This window comes from Phallusia mammillata, chromosome 1 (genome assembly GCF_965637545.1).
Source record: "Phallusia mammillata chromosome 1, kaPhaMamm4.hap1.1, whole genome shotgun sequence".
NCBI lineage: Eukaryota > Metazoa > Chordata > Ascidiacea > Phlebobranchia > Ascidiidae > Phallusia > Phallusia mammillata.
In genome coordinates, this window is record NC_137252.1 from 29,804,915 (window position 1) to 29,825,611 (window position 20,697).

The window sequence follows — 20,697 nt, forward strand, 5'->3', positions numbered from 1 at the left end:
TTATTTTTTTATTGGGGACCGAATTTGCAGAAAGAAAAAGGGAATTCCCCAAAATCCTGGCGTAGATTTTGCAATTTGGTTGGTAAAATAAATTTTGAGCTAAATTAAGAGTTTTAGATACAGTTCCTGTTTTCTCTACAAAACAAAGTACTGTATGTAACTTACAGATTATATAGATTTTTCTAAAACATCAGTCAGCAGAAGAATGAGTGACCAAGAACAACCTGGAACAGAAGAACAGCTGGGCCAAAACGTCCTTGAAAGAGTCGAGGTATTCACGAGTAGCATTTGTAATTGTCTTATTAAACTTGAGTTTTATACTTGGCTATCCAAGATATTTAAAAGTTCTGTGACTAAAAGCTTTAGTTGTAAATGGTTTGGTCATTGTTTCTGTGAAATAGTCACTTATGTGTAGTAAATATACCAGTAATATTTAGCTACTATGTATAGAATGGATATTTCTGTGGCCAAAGCATATGTAAACAAAACTGTCTATGATACAGTTCACCAAAAGTTTTTATGACATCCCACAGACAACAAACTAACACTATCAAGAGTATACATATTCCGATAGTGATAGCTCATAATGCAGATATACCTTTTTTGCACTGAGCAATCTAATTTATCTACAACAAGGTTGATACTGCTGGGGTCTTGGGTAGTGTAGGAGTAAAAACATCTAGGAATTATTATTTGTTTCTGCTTATTATCCAGATCTTTGTCTGGCAAGTGATCGTAAATTTTAGTAAGATATATCAGTGAAAGTGAGTTTTTAATTTATAGAATCTACATATCGGAGACACACACCATCATCACCATGAGCACCACCACCATCATGAACATCACTACCATGTTGCCACTGAACCACAAGATGTGGAAATGGAGGAACATAACCACATGGCTGAACAGTCATCACATATTGATTCAGGTGAGAACAAGATATAAAAAATTAACTTACTTTTGAGCATGTTTTTGTTCAAACCACATTTAATAGAAATTGAAAGATTAGTGAAAAGTATATAGCATCTAGAAGTAGGAAAAATGAGAATAAATTTTGGTGTTTTGTTTTACAGAAGTATCAGAGAGTGAAGCAATAGCCAAAGTTACTGCAAGTATGAAACTGAAACTACATGGTGAAGTTGTCCTTCATGGACTCAACGTTAACCAAAATGCAATTCCTATTGTCTTTCCTGTCTTTGTGCTGTCCGATTTCTATCAAGGACTGGTTCCTCCTAGAAGGCAACGTCCAAAATCATCTGTCCGAGGGGAAATAATTGAACAAATCATTGAGCACCAGAAAAAAATTCAGTTTGGCGAAATCCTTGAAAATTCCAAAGAAAAACACTTTTTGGCCATTGTTGGTCCCCCTGGTTCTGGCAAAACCACTTGTTCCAAAAGGTTGGCCAAAATTGACCAAACAGATTTGGTTGTTCTTTACATTCGCTTTATGGATATCAATTATGGAAATCAAACACTCACTCTAAAGCAGCTTTTAATTGATAATACTTTTCCAGAATTAGATGAAGCAACCAGGCACCATGCTTTTCAGTGGGTTTGCAAAAATTCTAATAAGTGTGTTTATGTCTTGGATGGTTATGACCAGGCTGGATGGTCCCTAAAAAATGTGGTACCACTAAATGAAAACTTTTTTACACCCATGACAGTCGACCGACTTGTTGCCAATTTATGCAGTGGTGTATTCTTTCCCAATTCACTGGTAATATTCACCACAAGGCCTCACTCTTTGCATTCAATTCCAGCTGACTATCGTCAAGACGCCACCATCTTTGTTCATGACCTCGCCACTGAAGATATGAAGAAATTGTTTTTTGCCCTTGCTGGTGAAAAGGCAGAGGAGCTGTGGAATATGCTGAGCATTAAGGCTCCACAGTTACTCGACCTTTGCCATACACCAGTCCTGTTGCAGTTTGTCTTATGTGCCTGTTTAACGGCTAACGAAGGTTCCAACGCCAATGTAATGCCACACACAGTCACTGAGGTCTTCAAGCAAGTTCTTCTGCGTCTTACACTTTCCAGGTTTACCAGAGGGCGAGATCTCAATACTTTGTGTGAACCACTAGGCAGAATGGCCTACTTGGGAATGATGCGACACACTACCATGTTTTCTCTTCTCGATTTGGAAAGAGAAAACCTTAAAGATATTGATGTCCAGGATTTTGTGATTGTGGTCAATGGAGTGGTTGATTTTGTGCAGATGCTATTCGATGGAGGTGACAAACAGTTTTACTTCATTCACCAGATGCTACAAGAGATTTTCGCAGCCATGTTCATTGCCCTTTTTATGCCTTATCAAGAGTTTCAGCAGATTCTCAGCCAAGTAGTTTCTGATAGCCACTGGATGATGGTACGACGATTTTTGTGTGGTCTTCTGCTTGGTGATGATTGCAGTTCTGGTAAGTGATGTTGTTGTTAATGAGCAAAGGTATCATTTGCAAACTCAAAATCCTGTGTTTTATTTTTATAGATAAAGCCAAAGATTTTTGCACTGAACTTCTCAAGAGCTTTAAATCCTGGGGACACCAGCCCCATAGCAGCCGAGGTAAGCAAACAAACAAAACAACAAGTCTTTGTAATTAAACTACAACAAGACTTCTTAATATGAATTGATTTGCGATTTCATATACTAGCACTTGACTTACACACTTATTGCTGAACAAAGTTATTTATTTTAATGATAAATTTTCATTTTTGATGCATTACATGTCAATTGAACTACGTCATTTGTATTTGTCTTGTTGTTTATACCAAGTAGAAAGGTTGGCATTTTTTACTAGTAATGCCCATGTAACTTATGAAAGAATTTAAAACTGTGACAGAAATCAACAACATTTTTTTATCCTAGAGCTTTTGGAACTGTTTATTGATTTGCAAGAATGCAAAGACCATGTTAAAGAAACCTTTGCTGCTTGGTGTCCTAAAGAATACTGGTTTAGTGGAATGCCATTATCATCCAGTGCTGCATATGCTCTTGGTCAGCTGCTTCCGAAAATGAAACAGCCTGTTGAAAAGATAGACCTTCTCAATTGCAACCTGGAACCAGTTTCCATGAAACATGTCTTACATGGTGTGCAACACATGAAACACGGGGTAGGTTCACCTGAATGCAAGATTGTAGCTAGGACAAGCAGTCAATTTGGTTCACAAACCTATAAAAATAATAAAGATGACACCTTTAAATTTCTCACAAGACACTTATATGCCCTTTTTCTTTTTCAAATTTTTAGTACTCTTTTATTTTTCAAACTTTTATTTTAGAGCTAAGACGAACATAAATAGATTTTAAAAAATGTTTTTAGCCTACGCCTTCCCATATGGTGGTGAATGCTTGGTGATCGGCTAATTGGTGTAGTGCCTTCAATGGGCCTGGCGTACCGTGATTTGATTTTAGAGCACATAATATTTAAAAAATTCTCAACTCAGTATGAACCTATATTCAAACAGTGTCACTGCACAATATTCTTAGTGTACTATTAAATGACAAGTACAGTTGAAACTGCATAAATGTTACTGAAGCATTAATTTCTTGTTCAAATGTTTTATGTAAACTTTCAAGGTCAAAGAGCTCATCATGACATCAAACATGGTTGGGCACAACATTGAAGGCCTGGCTTTGTCGGTTCACAACATAACCCATCTTGATGCTAGAAATTGTGGGATTACCAGCATACAATGTCTCTGCGATGAAATAAGAACACATCAGATACAGGTATATATATCTAAGTTGCTAATTTTATTGCATACTGAAAGTCATAGTTTCTTTTACTAGTGCAGTGATTCTCGACATGTTTCAAGCCATAGACCACCAGTTTAAGTAAATTATTATTGTGGACCGGTTGATTATTAAGTACAAACATAATGAAAGCTTTAAAAACAAGCATTTTGACTTGAAATATATTCCTTCAATACAGAATTTCGAGGAGTGACATTAAAAAAATGACAACTAACAATAAATAGCCAATAACTTTAATTAGCTTTTCATACTGAAAGAATATTCAATATATAACTTATATGCAACTATTTCCCGTTTATCATCAAATATAATTAGGTTTTTATTTTATTTTAAAATAAACTACCAACTACCAAAAAGTCATCATGGGCCACCAGTTGAGAACCACTGTATGAGTGCCTAAATTCCAAAAACATAAATCTTACTAACTAATCTAACAAGGTAGTGCACTAGGTGTCTAGGTTGAAAAAGATACTCAGCTTTCTAAAAATAACGAAAGGCTACTAAGTAAAAAATATAACAGTATGTTTGAAACAAGCACAATAAGATTTTTTTAAGATTTTTTTTAACATTTTATTTGTTTTTTTAAGATCAAAATGAGGATTATTCATAGAAATAGGGTGTCTACAACAGTCACACCATGGGCGCACATAGCATGTAAATAACTGACATGTATGCTTGCTTGTTACCAATAGCAGTCTCAACAATGGCATTAAAGTTGTAGAAATGGAATTAAAGTTGTATGTTTCAAGGGTCATAGCAATAGAGTATCTGTAGTTTGCCGGTATGCCTCAAGCTCAAAATAGTTGCGGGAACGGTTACCAACTTTCAAGTGACAAGAATTCAGTTTTGTAACAAAACATTCAAGTATCATTCATTGGTCAATTTTTAACCCCTTACAACATTTTTTGACAGCTGAAAAAGCTACAGCTGTCTCGCAATCCAATCGGTAACGATGGTTTGGAATGTTTGGCTTCATGCATTGAGTACATCGATGAGCTTGATGTTGGGGAATGTGGAATCACAAGCGTTTTTGGACTTACTAAAAAACTACTCTTTAGAAGAAATGAAGTAGGGTTGTTTTCTTAAGTGTTAATGATGTACTGTAAAGTGGTTGTAATAATATGTTAAGTTTTGTTATCGCCTCCTTTTGAGACACTTTTGATGATGGAGAAGTAGGAATAGGCCAAAACTGCAAATGTTTTGTTTGGTCGAACACTGAGCATGCACGGTGTATAGTAATGTAACAAACATTTTTTTGTTAACTTTCCACGCATTTAAAAAAACAGTCCTTTTTGTTCCTACATACCCTCTTAAACACTAGTATCTTATGTTAGCAGGGCATAAATATGCAAATTTAATACTCGGGTCAGTTTGGGCACCCACTTGGCCGAGTACCGAGCATAAAAAATGTGGATGCTTGGTACCGAGTGGGTTTCTGGCTCGGCTCAGGTCATCCCTTTCGAGAAGTGTGTTTTATGGTGTTTTCCTTTTTATAGATGAAGATGTTGTATCTGAGTGGGAACAACATTGGCAACTGTGGCATTAATGCACTTGCTCAGTCAATTGGAATTCTTAAGCAGCTGTATGTTGAGGACTGTGGAATAACAGATGTTCATGCACTCACTGAAAACATTTGCTTGAGAGTTCTAAAGGTCTGTGTCTCTTGTTTTTAAATCAGGGGCATAGGTTACAATTTTCCCCATAATTTCACACTGATTCTGAATACAATAAAAGTTTTTAGTTTCTTTGCCAAAATTTGTTGTATTTACTATTAAAGCATGGTAAAATTCACCTATTGTTGAGAACATATGGTTTAAAGCAGGGGTGTGCAACCCGCAGCCGGCGGGCCACTATCCGGTCCGCCAAGACATTTAGTGTGGCCCTGAACAACACTCTGATTAGTTTTCGGTAAATCGTTGCTATATGTAACAAGACTAAACTAAACCAGCACATGGAACTTAATTCACCTAGACCTATGGTCTTCTATTCGCACTAGGTGCTTGTTGCGTATCTATACCAAATGTGACGTAATATACCTCTATGTCTAGTAAACAATTACTTTGTCGTGAAAGGCAGTGTTGCGAAGAAACTTACTTGCACCTAACATTTTAAAGTTGATTTTAAATGCAAAATAAAACAAAACGCAGGGGTGTGGAAATAATATCGACATGATATTATAATGCAAGCCGCACAAACAGTAGTGTAAAAAAGTGTAAATACGGTACATGAAAAAAATTGTGTGGCCCTGGCTTGATGTCCGAAATTGGTTATATGGCCCACCGCCGAAAAAGGTTGCACACCACTGGTTTAAAGGTACAAAGCTTGATATGATGTGACTTAAAACAAACAATTGAGAAACCCTTTTTAAGACCCAAACAAGAGTATTCTTAAAACTGTGTAAAGATAAAAAAATCTTGTTAGTAATGTATGGCATTAAAGAAAAAAGGAAATCAATTTGTCTAAACTATATCGGTAGGACATGCACAATAATCATTTGTGCTGAGCATTAAATAAACTAAAACATAAATCTGATTTAGCATGTTGGACTTTTCTTTTTTCTTTGTCAAACACTTTGTACAGATTATATTTTAAAGCTTTTAGCAAGTCTGTGAGCTTACAAAGTTGACACAACTTAACACTATGTTAAAGATTTGCTGGTCTGTGTAAATTTAATCTGTAACCTTTTGTAAACACAGCTTGAGCTTTTGGACTTGGGGAGAAATGCATTGGGTGATACTGGTGCTCAAAACCTCATGAGATGCTTGCACAACGTTAAGTGGTTGCGCATTCACCAATGTGACATCAGCCAAGCGAAAAAATCTGAAATATTGCACTCAATAAAGCATCTCAACCTTTCTGTAAGTATTTTTTACCAGTTTTTGGAATTGTTCAAGTTTTGCTCAAATAATACCACAGACCAATGTTTTTTGTTCAATTTGTTCTGGTATTTAATCTCTTTTACCCATTGCTTAGAGTTAGTGACAGCACACTGTTTTAGTAATGATCTCCTAAGGATTGTTATGCCAATAGGGCTCAATCAGGAGGTTATGTTTTGTGCAACCTATTGTGTGAATTTACTTTGTACAAGTGTGGCTTCAGTGACTTTCTAAATATCAATGAAAATCAGTCATAGTTTGCCTTTGCTTTTTTCTAATTGTATTAAATTTTGCACACCGACTACACATAGTTTTAGATCTCTTTGCCCTTTTAAAACAAATTTATGGTTGGTTAGGTTGCACCATATTTTGAACTTTTGTTTTATTTTCAGGATTGTGATGTGCTGCTGTAGCTTCTCTTTCAATATGGTTGGGTGGTTAAAAACATATTGTTGTGCAACCTGCGGCCCACGGGCCGAATGCGTCCTGTTGGTTAAAGGTGTGCGGCCCACAGAGACGCTTCGATTTCAAATGTACTGGCAAACGAGTCCAACTATTACATATTTTTGAGCAGATTAATGCACCCAGTGCTATTTTTCTGCGACCTGGCAATATGCGGCTGGAATCGAATGCGAATTTACTTGTAGTTATGTATATTTGGTATGCAACAGAGTAAAATCACCTTGTGTTATATAAAGGTGCAGCCCGCTATCTAATCTTGGCAATTGTATTTGGCCCCACAATTTGTTTATAAGGTTACACCCCTTGCCTAATACATTCATAAATAACTAATTTCCCACCTCTGGCTGCCCAATGCCCATTGCCTAATGATAAAAGTCAGATTAATTAAAGCAATAGATAGTGTACTCGAGTGTAAATGCAGGTATTTTTGTAGAAGTTAATCAAAATCAATATAGTTTTCCCTTGATCGTTAGACACTCAATCAGTTGTTACTGTTTTTTTCATGGCAATACTGTTGATTTTTCTATTTCATAGCCAGAAAACAAGTTTTGAGCAAATGTTTTTTAACAAAAAACAAATTTAACAATTTTTGTACTATGCAGTTTCATCTATGTAGAATGTTGCGGTGCCTTTTACTGTTTTCAGGTGACTATTTAACATTTCTGTGCTCTACTCGTTTCTTTTTTATTATTTTGTGAATATTCACTTTTGCACTTTAAGCCATTATATTTGGATCAAATGTGCCATTAATCTTTTTAGCTGTTGTCATGCAATGATTGATGAAATGAAGATATATGTTAGCTTACATTTATTGAATGACTGCCCTTTATTTATTGGTGTTTTGCAAAATTGTGCGAGTTTTTGTTAAACACTGCTTTGACAATAATATTTAAAAAAGTTTTAATTCTGTATGTATGTTAGCAAAGTAAAGTTGAAATATCTACAATAATAATTTGATCTAAGAGACTTTTGTAAATGCTGAATTTTTAAGTTGAGTTTATTTCACTGGGCAAAATCGTAGCAACACGATTGTCCTAAAATATTTACCAAGCCGGAAATAGCTGCGGTTAAGACGTTAAAAAGCGCGACAAAGTTGGGGGCAAAATTGGTGGATAGACTAGACGCGTTGCAGCTGCACCGTTAATACGTGTGCTACGAAAGTGCTAAACCAATACAGGGTAATGCGCAAGCAGGTCAAAATTTACCAAATAGGGTTCAAACGTGAAAACGTTGAAAAACCAAGTTAAACCAAAAAGTTTGTCGATTCAAACCGTATTCAAAAATAGACAATTTTGACCCGACTCTTGAAAAAACCCTAGGGCTACCGTTTTTTTATTCGATTTTTTGAAACCCCAAAACCGAAAAAAGGGAAAGGCTAAACCAGTGGTTCTTAACCTGGGGTGCACGCACCCCCAAGGGGTGCGAGAACTGTTCCTAGGGGGTGCGGGGATGCTGAATCATTAAGGTTGGTTAGGTCTATTCTATTTAAGCAATTACAGAAGGGGGAGCGAAAATTGGTTAGTGATTTGAAAGGGGGTGCGAAAATTGGTTAGTGATTTGAAAGGGGTGCAGCAAGGAAAAAAGGTTAAGAACCACTGGGCTAAACCCTTCGGGTTTTTCGAAAATCGGGTCAAAATTGCGGCTTTTCGATTCCGGTTTAAACCGGTTTTGGTGGTTCGGTAGGAGGCTAAAACCGGCCAGAACCAGTTTGAAACTGGAATATTCCGGCGAAAACCCACCCAAAACCGGATTTTTCTTCGATTTTATGACCCCCGAAAATCGAAAAAGGGAAAGGCTGTAGCCTTAGCGTTCTTTTCGAAACTCGGGTCAAAATTTCGCAGTTTCGATTCCGGTTTAAACCGGTTTGTTGGTTCGGTAGGAGGCTAAAGCCGACCAGAACCAGTTTGAAACTGGAATATTCCGGCGAAAACCCACCCAAAACCGGATTTTTCTTCGATTTTTTTTGACCCCCGAAAATCAAAAAAAGGGAAAGGCTGCAGCCTTAGGGTTTTTTCGAAACTCGGGTCAAAATTTCGGAGTTTCGATTCCGGTTTAAACCGGTTTGGTGGTTCGGTAGGAGGCTAAAACCGGCCAGAACCAGTTTGAAACTGGAATATTCCGGCGAAAACCCGCCCAAAACCGGATTTTTCTTCGATTTTTTGACCCCCGAAAGTCGAAAAAAGTTTTTTTCGAAACTCGGGTCAAAATTTCGGGTTTTCGATTCCAGTTTAAACCAGTTTGGTGGTTCGGTAGGAGGCTAAAACCGGCCAGAACCAGTTTGAAACTGGAATATTCCGGCGAAAACCCGCCCAAAACCGGATTTTTCTTCGATTTTTTGACCCCCGAAAATCAAAAAAAGGGAAAAGCTATAGCCTTAGGTTTTTTCGAAAATCGGGTGAAAATTGCAGCTTTTCGATTCCGGTTTAAACCGGTTTTGGTGGTTCGGTAGGAGGCTAAAACCGGCCAGAACCAGTTTGAAACTGGAATATTCCGGCGAAAACCCGCCCAAAACCGGAGTTTTCTTCGATTTTTTGACCCCCGAAAATCAAAAAAAGGGAAAAGCTATAGCCTTAGGTTTTTTCGAAAATCGGGTCAAAATTGCGGCTTTTCGATTCCGGTTTAAACCGGTTTTGGTGGTTCGGTAGGAGGCTAAAACCGGCCAGAACCAGTTTGAAACTGGAATATTCCGGCGAAAACCCACCCAAAACCGGATTTTTCTTCGATTTTATGACCCCCGAAAATCGAAAAAGGGAAAGGCTGTAGCCTTAGCGTTCTTTTCGAAACTCGGGTCAAAATTTCGCAGTTTCGATTCCGGTTTAAACCGGTTTGTTGGTTCGGTAGGAGGCTAAAGCCGACCAGAACCAGTTTGAAACTGGAATATTCCGGCGAAAACCCACCCAAAACCGGATTTTTCTTCGATTTTTTTTGACCCCCGAAAATCAAAAAAAGGGAAAGGCTGCAGCCTTAGGGTTTTTTCGAAACTCGGGTCAAAATTTCGGAGTTTCGATTCCGGTTTAAACCGGTTTGGTGGTTCGGTAGGAGGCTAAAACCGGCCAGAACCAGTTTGAAACTGGAATATTCCGGCGAAAACCCGCCCAAAACCGGATTTTTCTTCGATTTTTTGACCCCCGAAAGTCGAAAAAAGTTTTTTTCGAAAATCGGGTAAAAATTTTGGGTTTTCGATTCCGGTTTAAACCGGTTTGTAGGTTCCGTAGGAGGCTAAAACCGGCCAGAACCAGTTTGAAACTGGAATATTCCGGCGAAAACCCGCTCAAAACCGGATTTTTCTTCGATTTTTTGACCCCCGAAAATCGAAAAAACGGAAAGGCTATAGCCTTAGGGTTTTTTCGAAAATCGGGTCAAAATTTCGGGTTTTCGATTCCGGTTTAAACCGGTTTGTAGGTTCCGTAGGAGGCTAAAATCGGCCAGAACCAGTTTGAAACTGGAATATTCCGGCGAAAACCCACCCAAAACCGGATTTTTCTTCGATTTTATGACCCCCGAAAATCGAAAAAAGGGAAAGGCTATAGCCTTAGGGTTTTTTCGAAAATCGGGTCAAAATTTCGCAGTTTCGATTCCGGTTTAAACCGGTTTGTTGGTTCGGTAGGAGGCTAAAGCCGACCAGAACCAGTTTGAAACTGGAATATTCCGGCGAAAACCCACCCAAAACCGGATTTTTCTTCGATTTTTTTTGACCCCCGAAAATCAAAAAAAGGGAAAGGCTGCAGCCTTAGGGTTTTTTCGAAACTCGGGTCAAAATTTCGGAGTTTCGATTCCGGTTTAAACCGGTTTGGTGGTTCGGTAGGAGGCTAAAACCGGCCAGAACCAGTTTGAAACTGGAATATTCCGGCGAAAACCCGCCCAAAACCGGATTTTTCTTCGATTTTTTGACCCCCGAAAGTCGAAAAAAGTTTTTTTCGAAAATCGGGTAAAAATTTTGGGTTTTCGATTCCGGTTTAAACCGGTTTGTAGGTTCCGTAGGAGGCTAAAACCGGCCAGAACCAGTTTGAAACTGGAATATTCCGGCGAAAACCCGCCCAAAACCGGATTTTTCTTCGATTTTATGACCCCCGAAAATCGAAAAAGGGAAAGGCTGTAGCCTTAGCGTTCTTTTCGAAACTCGGGTCAAAATTTCGCAGTTTCGATTCCGGTTTAAACCGGTTTGTTGGTTCGGTAGGAGGCTAAAGCCGACCAGAACCAGTTTGAAACTGGAATATTCCGGCGAAAACCCACCCAAAACCGGATTTTTCTTCGATTTTTTTTGACCCCCGAAAATCAAAAAAAGGGAAAGGCTGCAGCCTTAGGGTTTTTTCGAAACTCGGGTCAAAATTTCGGAGTTTCGATTCCGGTTTAAACCGGTTTGGTGGTTCGGTAGGAGGCTAAAACCGGCCAGAACCAGTTTGAAACTGGAATATTCCGGCGAAAACCCGCCCAAAACCGGATTTTTCTTCGATTTTTTGACCCCCGAAAGTCGAAAAAAGTTTTTTTCGAAAATCGGGTAAAAATTTTGGGTTTTCGATTCCGGTTTAAACCGGTTTGTAGGTTCCGTAGGAGGCTAAAACCGGCCAGAACCAGTTTGAAACTGGAATATTCCGGCGAAAACCCGCCCAAAACCGGATTTTTCTTCGATTTTATGACCCCCGAAAATCGAAAAAGGGAAAGGCTGTAGCCTTAGCGTTCTTTTCGAAACTCGGGTCAAAATTTCGCAGTTTCGATTCCGGTTTAAACCGGTTTGTTGGTTCGGTAGGAGGCTAAAGCCGACCAGAACCAGTTTGAAACTGGAATATTCCGGCGAAAACCCACCCAAAACCGGATTTTTCTTCGATTTTTTTTGACCCCCGAAAATCAAAAAAAGGGAAAGGCTGCAGCCTTAGGGTTTTTTCGAAACTCGGGTCAAAATTTCGGAGTTTCGATTCCGGTTTAAACCGGTTTGGTGGTTCGGTAGGAGGCTAAAACCGGCCAGAACCAGTTTGAAACTGGAATATTCCGGCGAAAACCCGCCCAAAACCGGATTTTTCTTCGATTTTTTGACCCCCGAAAGTCGAAAAAAGTTTTTTTCGAAAATCGGGTAAAAATTTTGGGTTTTCGATTCCGGTTTAAACCGGTTTGTAGGTTCCGTAGGAGGCTAAAACCGGCCAGAACCAGTTTGAAACTGGAATATTCCGGCGAAAACCCGCCCAAAACCGGATTTTTCTTCGATTTTTTGACCCCCGAAAATCGAAAAAACGGAAAGGCTATAGCCTTAGGGTTTTTTCGAAAATCGGGTCAAAATTTCGGGTTTTCGATTCCGGTTTAAACCGGTTTGTAGGTTCCGTAGGAGGCTAAAATCGGCCAGAACCAGTTTGAAACTGGAATATTCCGGCGAAAACCCACCCAAAACCGGATTTTTCTTCGATTTTATGACCCCCGAAAATCGAAAAAAGGGAAAGGCTATAGCCTTAGGGTTTTTTCGAAAATCGGGTCAAAATTTCGCAGTTTCGATTCCGGTTTAAACCGGTTTGTTGGTTCGGTAGGAGGCTAAAGCCGACCAGAACCAGTTTGAAACTGGAATATTCCGGCGAAAACCCACCCAAAACCGGATTTTTCTTCGATTTTTTTTGACCCCCGAAAATCAAAAAAAGGGAAAGGCTGCAGCCTTAGGGTTTTTTCGAAACTCGGGTCAAAATTTCGGAGTTTCGATTCCGGTTTAAACCGGTTTGGTGGTTCGGTAGGAGGCTAAAACCGGCCAGAACCAGTTTGAAACTGGAATATTCCGGCGAAAACCCGCCCAAAACCGGATTTTTCTTCGATTTTTTGACCCCCGAAAATCAAAAAAAGGGAAAGGCTATAGCCTTCGGGTTTTTTCGAAAATCGGGTGAAAATTTCGGGTTTTCGATTCCAGTTTAAACCGGTTTGGTGGTTCGGTAGGAGGCTAAAACCGGCCAGAACCAGTTTGAAACTGGAATATTCCGGCGAAAACCCGCCCAAAACCGGAGTTTTCTTCGATTTTTTGACCCCCGAAAATCAAAAAAAGGGAAAAGCTATAGCCTTAGGTTTTTTCGAAAATCGGGTCAAAATTGCGGCTTTTCGATTCCGGTTTAAACCGGTTTTGGTGGTTCGGTAGGAGGCTAAAACCGGCCAGAACCAGTTTGAAACTGGAATATTCCGGCGAAAACCCACCCAAAACCGGATTTTTCTTCGATTTTATGACCCCCGAAAATCGAAAAAGGGAAAGGCTGCAGCCTTAGGTTTTTTCGAAAATCGGGTCAAAATTGCGGCTTTTCGATTCCGGTTTAAACCGGTTTTGGTGGTTCGGTAGGGGGCTAAAACCGGCCAGAACCAGTTTGAAACTGGAATATTCCGGCGAAAACCCACCCAAAACCGGATTTTTCTTCGATTTTATGACCCCCGAAAATCAAAAAAAGGGAAAGGCTGCAGCCTTAGAGTTTTTTCGAAAATCGGGTCAAAATTTCGGAGTTTCGATTCCAGTTTAAACCGATTTGGTGGTTCGGTAGGAGGCTAAAACCGGCCAGAACCAGTTTGAAACTGGAATATTCCGGCGAAAACCCGCACAAAACCGGATTTTTCTTCGATTTTTTGACCCCCGAAAATCAAAAAAAAGGAAAGGCTGTAGCCTTAGCGTTCTTTTCGAAACTCGGGTCAAAATTTCGCAGTTTCGATTCCGGTTTAAACCGGTTTGTTGGTTCGGTAGGAGGCTAAAGCCGACCAGAACCAGTTTGAAACTGGAATATTCCGGCGAAAACCCACCCAAAACCGGATTTTTCTTCGATTTTTTTTGACCCCCGAAAATCAAAAAAAGGGAAAAGCTATAGGCTTAGGTTTTTCGAAAATCGGGTCAAAATTGCAGCTTTTCGATTCCGGTTTAAACCGGTTTTGGTGGTTCGGTAGGAGGCTAAAACCGGCCAGAACCAGTTTGAAACTGGAATATTCCGGCGAAAACCCACCCAAAACCGGATTTTTCTTCGATTTTATGACCCCCGAAAATCGAAAAAGGGAAAGGCTGTAGCCTTAGCGTTCTTTTCGAAACTCGGGTCAAAATTTCGCAGTTTCGATTCCGGTTTAAACCGGTTTGTTGGTTCGGTAGGAGGCTAAAGCCGACCAGAACCAGTTTGAAACTGGAATATTCCGGCGAAAACCCACCCAAAACCGGATTTTTCTTCGATTTTTTTTGACCCCCGAAAATCAAAAAAAGGGAAAGGCTGCAGCCTTAGGGTTTTTTCGAAACTCGGGTCAAAATTTCGGAGTTTCGATTCCGGTTTAAACCGGTTTGGTGGTTCGGTAGGAGGCTAAAACCGGCCAGAACCAGTTTGAAACTGGAATATTCCGGCGAAAACCCGCCCAAAACCGGATTTTTCTTCGATTTTTTGACCCCCGAAAGTCGAAAAAAGTTTTTTTCGAAAATCGGGTAAAAATTTTGGGTTTTCGATTCCGGTTTAAACCGGTTTGTAGGTTCCGTAGGAGGCTAAAACCGGCCAGAACCAGTTTGAAACTGGAATATTCCGGCGAAAACCCGCCCAAAACCGGATTTTTCTTCGATTTTTTGACCCCCGAAAATCGAAAAAACGGAAAGGCTATAGCCTTAGGGTTTTTTCGAAAATCGGGTCAAAATTTCGGGTTTTCGATTCCGGTTTAAACCGGTTTGTAGGTTCCGTAGGAGGCTAAAATCGGCCAGAACCAGTTTGAAACTGGAATATTCCGGCGAAAACCCACCCAAAACCGGATTTTTCTTCGATTTTATGACCCCCGAAAATCGAAAAAGGGAAAGGCTGTAGCCTTAGCGTTCTTTTCGAAACTCGGGTCAAAATTTCGCAGTTTCGATTCCGGTTTAAACCGGTTTGTTGGTTCGGTAGGAGGCTAAAGCCGACCAGAACCAGTTTGAAACTGGAATATTCCGGCGAAAACCCACCCAAAACCGGATTTTTCTTCGATTTTTTTTGACCCCCGAAAATCAAAAAAAGGGAAAGGCTGCAGCCTTAGGGTTTTTTCGAAACTCGGGTCAAAATTTCGGAGTTTCGATTCCGGTTTAAACCGGTTTGGTGGTTCGGTAGGAGGCTAAAACCGGCCAGAACCAGTTTGAAACTGGAATATTCCGGCGAAAACCCGCCCAAAACCGGATTTTTCTTCGATTTTTTGACCCCCGAAAGTCGAAAAAAGTTTTTTTCGAAAATCGGGTAAAAATTTTGGGTTTTCGATTCCGGTTTAAACCGGTTTGTAGGTTCCGTAGGAGGCTAAAACCGGCCAGAACCAGTTTGAAACTGGAATATTCCGGCGAAAACCCGCCCAAAACCGGATTTTTCTTCGATTTTTTGACCCCCGAAAATCGAAAAAACGGAAAGGCTATAGCCTTAGGGTTTTTCGAAAATCGGGTCAAAATTTCGGGTTTTCGATTCCAGTTTAAACCAGTTTGGTGGTTCGGTAGGAGGCTAAAACCGGCCAGAACCAGTTTGAAACTGGAATATTCCGGCGAAAACCCGCCCAAAACCGGAGTTTTCTTCGATTTTTTGACCCCCGAAAATCAAAAAAAGGGAAAAGCTATAGCCTTAGGTTTTTTCGAAAATCGGGTCAAAATTGCAGCTTTTCGATTCGGTAGGAGGCTAAAACCGGCCAGAACCAGTTTGAAACTGGAATATTCCGGCGAAAACCCACCCAAAACCGGATTTTTCTTCGATTTTTTGACCCCCGAAAATCGAAAAAAACGGAAAGGCTATAGCCTTCGGGTTTTTTCGAAAATCGGGTGAAAATTTCGGGTTTTCGATTCCAGTTTAAACCGGTTTGGTGGTTCGGTAGGAGGCTAAAACCGGCCAGAACCAGTTTGAAACTGGAATATTCCGGCGAAAACCCACCCAAAACCGGATTTTTCTTCGATTTTTTGACCCCCGAAAGTGGAAAAAAATGTTTTTTTCGTAAATCGGGTCAAAATTTCGGGTTTTCGATTCCGGTTTAAACCAGTTTGGTGGTTCGGTAGGAGGCTAAAACCGGCCAGAACCAGTTTGAAACTGGAATATTCCGGCGAAAACCCGCCCAAAACCGGATTTTTCTTCGATTTTTTGACCCCCGAAAATCAAAAAAAGGGAAAGGCTATAGCCTTAGGGTTTTTTCGAAAATCGGGTCAAAATTTCGGGTTTTCGATTCCAGTTTAAACCAGTTTGGTGGTTCGGTAGGAGGCTAAAACCGGCCAGAACCAGTTTGAAACTGGAATATTCCGGCGAAAACCCACCCAAAACCGGATTTTTCTTCGATTTTTTGACCCCCAAAAAACGATAAAAGGGAAAAGCTATAGCCTTAGGTTTTTTCGAAAATCGGGTCAAAATTGCGGCTTTTCGATTCCGGTTTAAACCGGTTTGTTGGTTCCGTAGGAGGCTAAAACCGGCCAAAACCGGTTTGAAACTGGAATTTTCCGGCGAAAACCCACCCAAAACCGGATTTTTTTTCAATTTTTTGACCCCCAAAATCGAAAAAAACGGAGAGGCTTCAAAAATCGGGTCAAAAATCCGGTTTTCGGTGGGTTTTCGCCGGGATATTGCAGTTTCAAACTGGTTCTGACCGGTTTTAGGCTCCCACCGACCTCCCAACCGGTTTAAACAGGAATCGAAAACTAGATATTTTGACCCGAATTTCGGAAAAGCACTGGGGGGGGATTTTTTTGGGGGATTCAAAAAATCCATGAAAAAAAGGTTTTCGGTGGGTTTTCGCCGGAATATTCCAGTTTCAAACGTTTTTGATCGATTTCTGATTTCTACCGAACCTCCTAACCGGTTTGATCCGGAATCGAAAATTTTGACCCGATTTTGGAAAACCCCGAGGCTGTAGCCTTTCCGTTTTTTTCTGCCCCCTACCGAACCTCCATCCTTTTGAAAAAAACGTTTGGCATTTTCGTCTGCTTCCTAAGGAACCCAAAAAAAATTGGACCCCATTTTCAAACCGTTATTCATTTTTCTGGCCAAGGCTTGTTCATATTGTAAGCATATCAGATACCAGTACAACAAAACAAAATTGTAAACCAATATATACATATTAATTCCGTTGAATGGATATTAAAAGGTAAAATGATTGTCAACAGGGTTTTGAATTTGTTAGTTATGTGTATGCACTAAACGTGAATGTGGTGACGTAAAGAACACATGATATATGTTGTGTCATAGCGAAGTCAAAAGGGCACACGGAAATACGCCATTGAACCGATAACGATTTAAACACTTCAAAAGTGTTGGTGAAATCTTTCACATTTTGCACAGAGTGTATACAAATTTGATTATAAAACAATAAAACGCTTAGAGCTTGTATTTTACCCAGCTGTTGCAAATGAAATGAAATTTGGCCGATTTATGCGGTTTTATGCAAACGTTAAGGTTAAAGAAGGAAATGCGCGATCTGACTCCAAAAATAAATAACTCTGAACGACACCTGACTAATTACAACTAGGACGTAAAACAAGGTTTATTAAAGAATACATAAAAAACTACAACGAACGTAAAGTATAACGTTGGCGATAACTTCTTCTAAAGTGAGTAAGTAAGTGAATCGGTCTGTTTTATTGGATTAGCAAACGCAAATATATAGTAAGCGACAACGTGGTATTGTAACTCGGGGTAAAGGTAGCGCGGAAGGCGGCTACAAGAAAACGTTTTTATGATTGCGAAAGTGTTAGGGCGTGTGGTTTCAGAAAACGCAATCTATAAGGCCGCTAGACTTGAAAGGAAATACAAAATTGCCTTGACGTGTCAGATGTGCCGCTAAAATAAAAATACACAAAAATATAAAATACACATTGCTACACAGCCAAATCAAACACTGTTTGTAATTAAAATGGCACACTGGGAGAAAACGTTTTACCTAAATCAAGTGCATTCCTTCACAAGGTCATCAAGATAAACGTGGACAAAAGATAGTTTGGTGATTTGAGCTTAGTCCGAAGGTGTGACAAAAATTGGTTGTACCAATACCCAACAAATATACACATGAAAATGCTTTGCTTTAAACATGCTTTGACATTACTTTGCTTCACCTTTGTGGTAAAACCACATAGCCATGTTGACAAAGCTATCCGCTTCAGCAAGCACTTCGGCTATTGGATGATCGTTGTTTGGATAAAACAACATTTTAACCACTCCACCCAATGCTTTACGACATCTGTAAGATTCAATGGACTGAGAAGGTGGAACCCTTATATCAGCTCCTCCAACTAACATCAGTAAAGGTGCTTTAATCTTTGCAATATGCTTTACAGGGGAGAATTCCATCCACTTGCTGTAGTCATACTCAGCTGACATGGTTTGAAATGAGAACTGCAGTCCAGCCTCACAGAAACACCAATCAGGAATGTCACTAACACCTATCATTGATGCAATGTTGGCTGCAGGGTTTGAAGTTACACCTGCTGAATAGAAATCAGGAAACTGTCCGAGCATTTGTATTGTCAAAGAACCACCGTGAGAGCTGCCATGAATAAAGACATCGATTGATGGATTTTTAAGCAATTCGATTGTGGACTCAACCGACTGTTGTACATCACTAACATCCTGAACACTTATATTTGTTGGTAAAGAGTTGACATTGTTTTGACCAAAACCAAGAGAGCCTCTGAAATTGATGTGCAACACTGCATAACCAAGTTGACAGAATCCTACACTAAACATATTAAAAGAAGCAGTGTGACACATATGTGGCCCACTGTGAGGATTAGCAATCAGGCCTTTTACTTCTTCATGGGCTGGTTTAATCAAAACAGACTCAAAATCAAGATCTGGGAACTTCTTGTTTTCCAAGCGTGGTTTGTATTTAATAATTTCCCATTTCATTTCTGGAAACTCAAAAGATGGGCCTTCAAGGGTATTCCACTGTATCTGTGCATCAGAAACCAATCCAAACTTTATAGAATCGCTCGAGTTTGGTGAAGAATGACATGCAAAAATTAGACAATTGCAAATGGATAAAATATGCCAGCTTTCTTTTGACTCAAGAATTTGCACTTTCCCACTGTTAATGTCAATTGCAAGTAGGGCAGTATTGCTCCTGTGGGTACTGCTCAGAACTATTTTGTTCCCAATCCAGCAGTTTTTAGACATGCTGTCCATGTATAAGCCTTGAAAGTCATTGCTGCTTTCTGGATTTAGCACTTCATCAACAACAACCTTTTTAGCCTTGTTTGTAAGATCAACAATCAGCATTTTTGCGCACTGCTGATGTGGGCCAAAGTTTCTATTCTGCAAGTAAATAACAGATAAACCATCTGGAGTCAACCTTGGTGAGAAAACACAAGATTCTGCATCAGTCAATGGGACAGATTCCTTGTTTTCTAAATCAAACTTGTAAAGAGCACTCGGTCGATTTTTGCAGTAAACCAAACCAAGCCTCCAAGGGGTAACTTTCCATCCTAAGATCACAATTGATTTGTCACCTTTGCCCCAAATGACTTCCCCAGCACACATTTCATCAGGCAAGCTTTCTTCAAGTGGGGTTATGGCTTCAGACTTAACATCAAACATAACAACAATTGGATGTGAACAACCAACAAGTTGTTCTCCCCATTCCTCTTGATAAACATATTCCTCACCTTTTTTGACGCAATTATCATTATTTCCAGAATTCTTGAAATAAGATTCACTTTTTGACTTTTTTCTTTCAGCAACATACAATAATGTTTCATCATTATGAGACCATTCCAAACAGCAGAACGAAGCATTACTGTGGACAACTCCATGCTTGTTTTCGCTTGTCAAATTTGTAGCAGAAATGCGTTTTGGTCCATGCCAGATTTCTATGAACTGGGTTCTCACTTCTTTGATTTTGACTTCGCGCAAAATTGCTCTCTGTGTACCATTGTTAGAAACTCTTACAATAAGTTCTCCATTTGTTTCAGTACAAGCTTGATTGGAAAAAACTTTCATGCTTGAATTGCAAATTAAACCAGTTGTCTTGTAGCTAAATTTAGCATTTCTGTTTAAATCTCTTTGGGCCCAAACAGCTTCATACTCCACCCTTGAGGCAGCGCCTTTGCATTCGGTTGCAATAAAATTAGTCAAACTGGGAATTTTGGCCAGATTTTTATGCACAGAAACACACTTATCCACAAAGTCAGACATAATGCTTGATTTTCTTAAACATCAACTGAGAGAGTGAAAACGAACGGTTCAACAAGAGCGTCCGTTTGGTCCAACTGGTCAAGCTTGCACAAGATTACAATTCCGCTGGGAACGAATGCAGCATGCAGCAATGCCAGCTGCAAACAGTAATATCGGATGAGGGCAGTGTATGAAGATTTCTAAACAAGAGTTTGAATTTGATGATCAGTTAAATAGGAAAGCTCTTGTCGTATTTGTTTGATTGTAAGCCGCGACTTGTTTTTGACCCTACCGTTTGTGCGGCTTACAATACTATAACAGTGGTTTCCAACCGATTTTAAAACTTGAGGGAAGGAATTTACTTGATTTTTATGTGGACACCAAGTTAGTAAAATACCCAATTTAAAATGATCTTTGTATGTTTTAGGCTTTTAGCCTCTACTATGTAGTAACCACTGATCTCTATAAACACTGGATTGCGCTACTCCGTTGAACGGTTGGCTGATTTTTGAAGCAAATTGAAGCGTAATGGCGGCTGAAAAGGAAG

At 39.7% G+C, this 20,697-nt stretch overlaps 1 protein-coding gene and 1 pseudogene across 2 annotated transcripts; one reads left to right on the plus strand and one right to left on the minus strand.

Annotated features, from left to right (window-relative positions):
* Positions 1-19: 19 nt before the first annotated feature.
* On the plus strand, positions 20-8,055 carry LOC145217219 (NACHT, LRR and PYD domains-containing protein 9-like). Its single transcript, XM_080084554.1, has 10 exons — positions 20-271; positions 784-928; positions 1,074-2,414; positions 2,486-2,560; positions 2,864-3,108; positions 3,575-3,727; positions 4,664-4,819; positions 5,248-5,403; positions 6,448-6,609; positions 7,020-8,055. Exons 1-10 carry the CDS (start codon positions 206-208, stop codon positions 7,038-7,040), a joined length of 2,520 nt encoding a protein of 839 aa, XP_079940680.1. The 5' UTR covers positions 20-205; the 3' UTR covers positions 7,041-8,055.
* Positions 8,056-17,508: 9,453 nt separating this feature from the next.
* Positions 17,509-20,437, minus strand: LOC145208160 (acylamino-acid-releasing enzyme pseudogene; annotated as a pseudogene). The gene has a single exon (XR_013854500.1). The product of XR_013854500.1 is annotated as an acylamino-acid-releasing enzyme pseudogene (transcript).
* Between the last annotated feature and the right edge of the window lie 260 nt (positions 20,438-20,697).

Coding starts and splice junctions, on each gene's coding strand:
- LOC145217219 (XM_080084554.1), top strand. CDS start 206: ATGAGTGACCAAGAACAACCTGGAACAGAAGAACAGCTGGGCCAAAAC. Junction 272..783: donor ACGTCCTTGAAAGAGTCGAG/GTATTCACGAGT, acceptor TTTAATTTATAG/AATCTACATATCGGAGACAC. Junction 5,404..6,447: donor TTTGCTTGAGAGTTCTAAAG/GTCTGTGTCTCT, acceptor TTGTAAACACAG/CTTGAGCTTTTGGACTTGGG.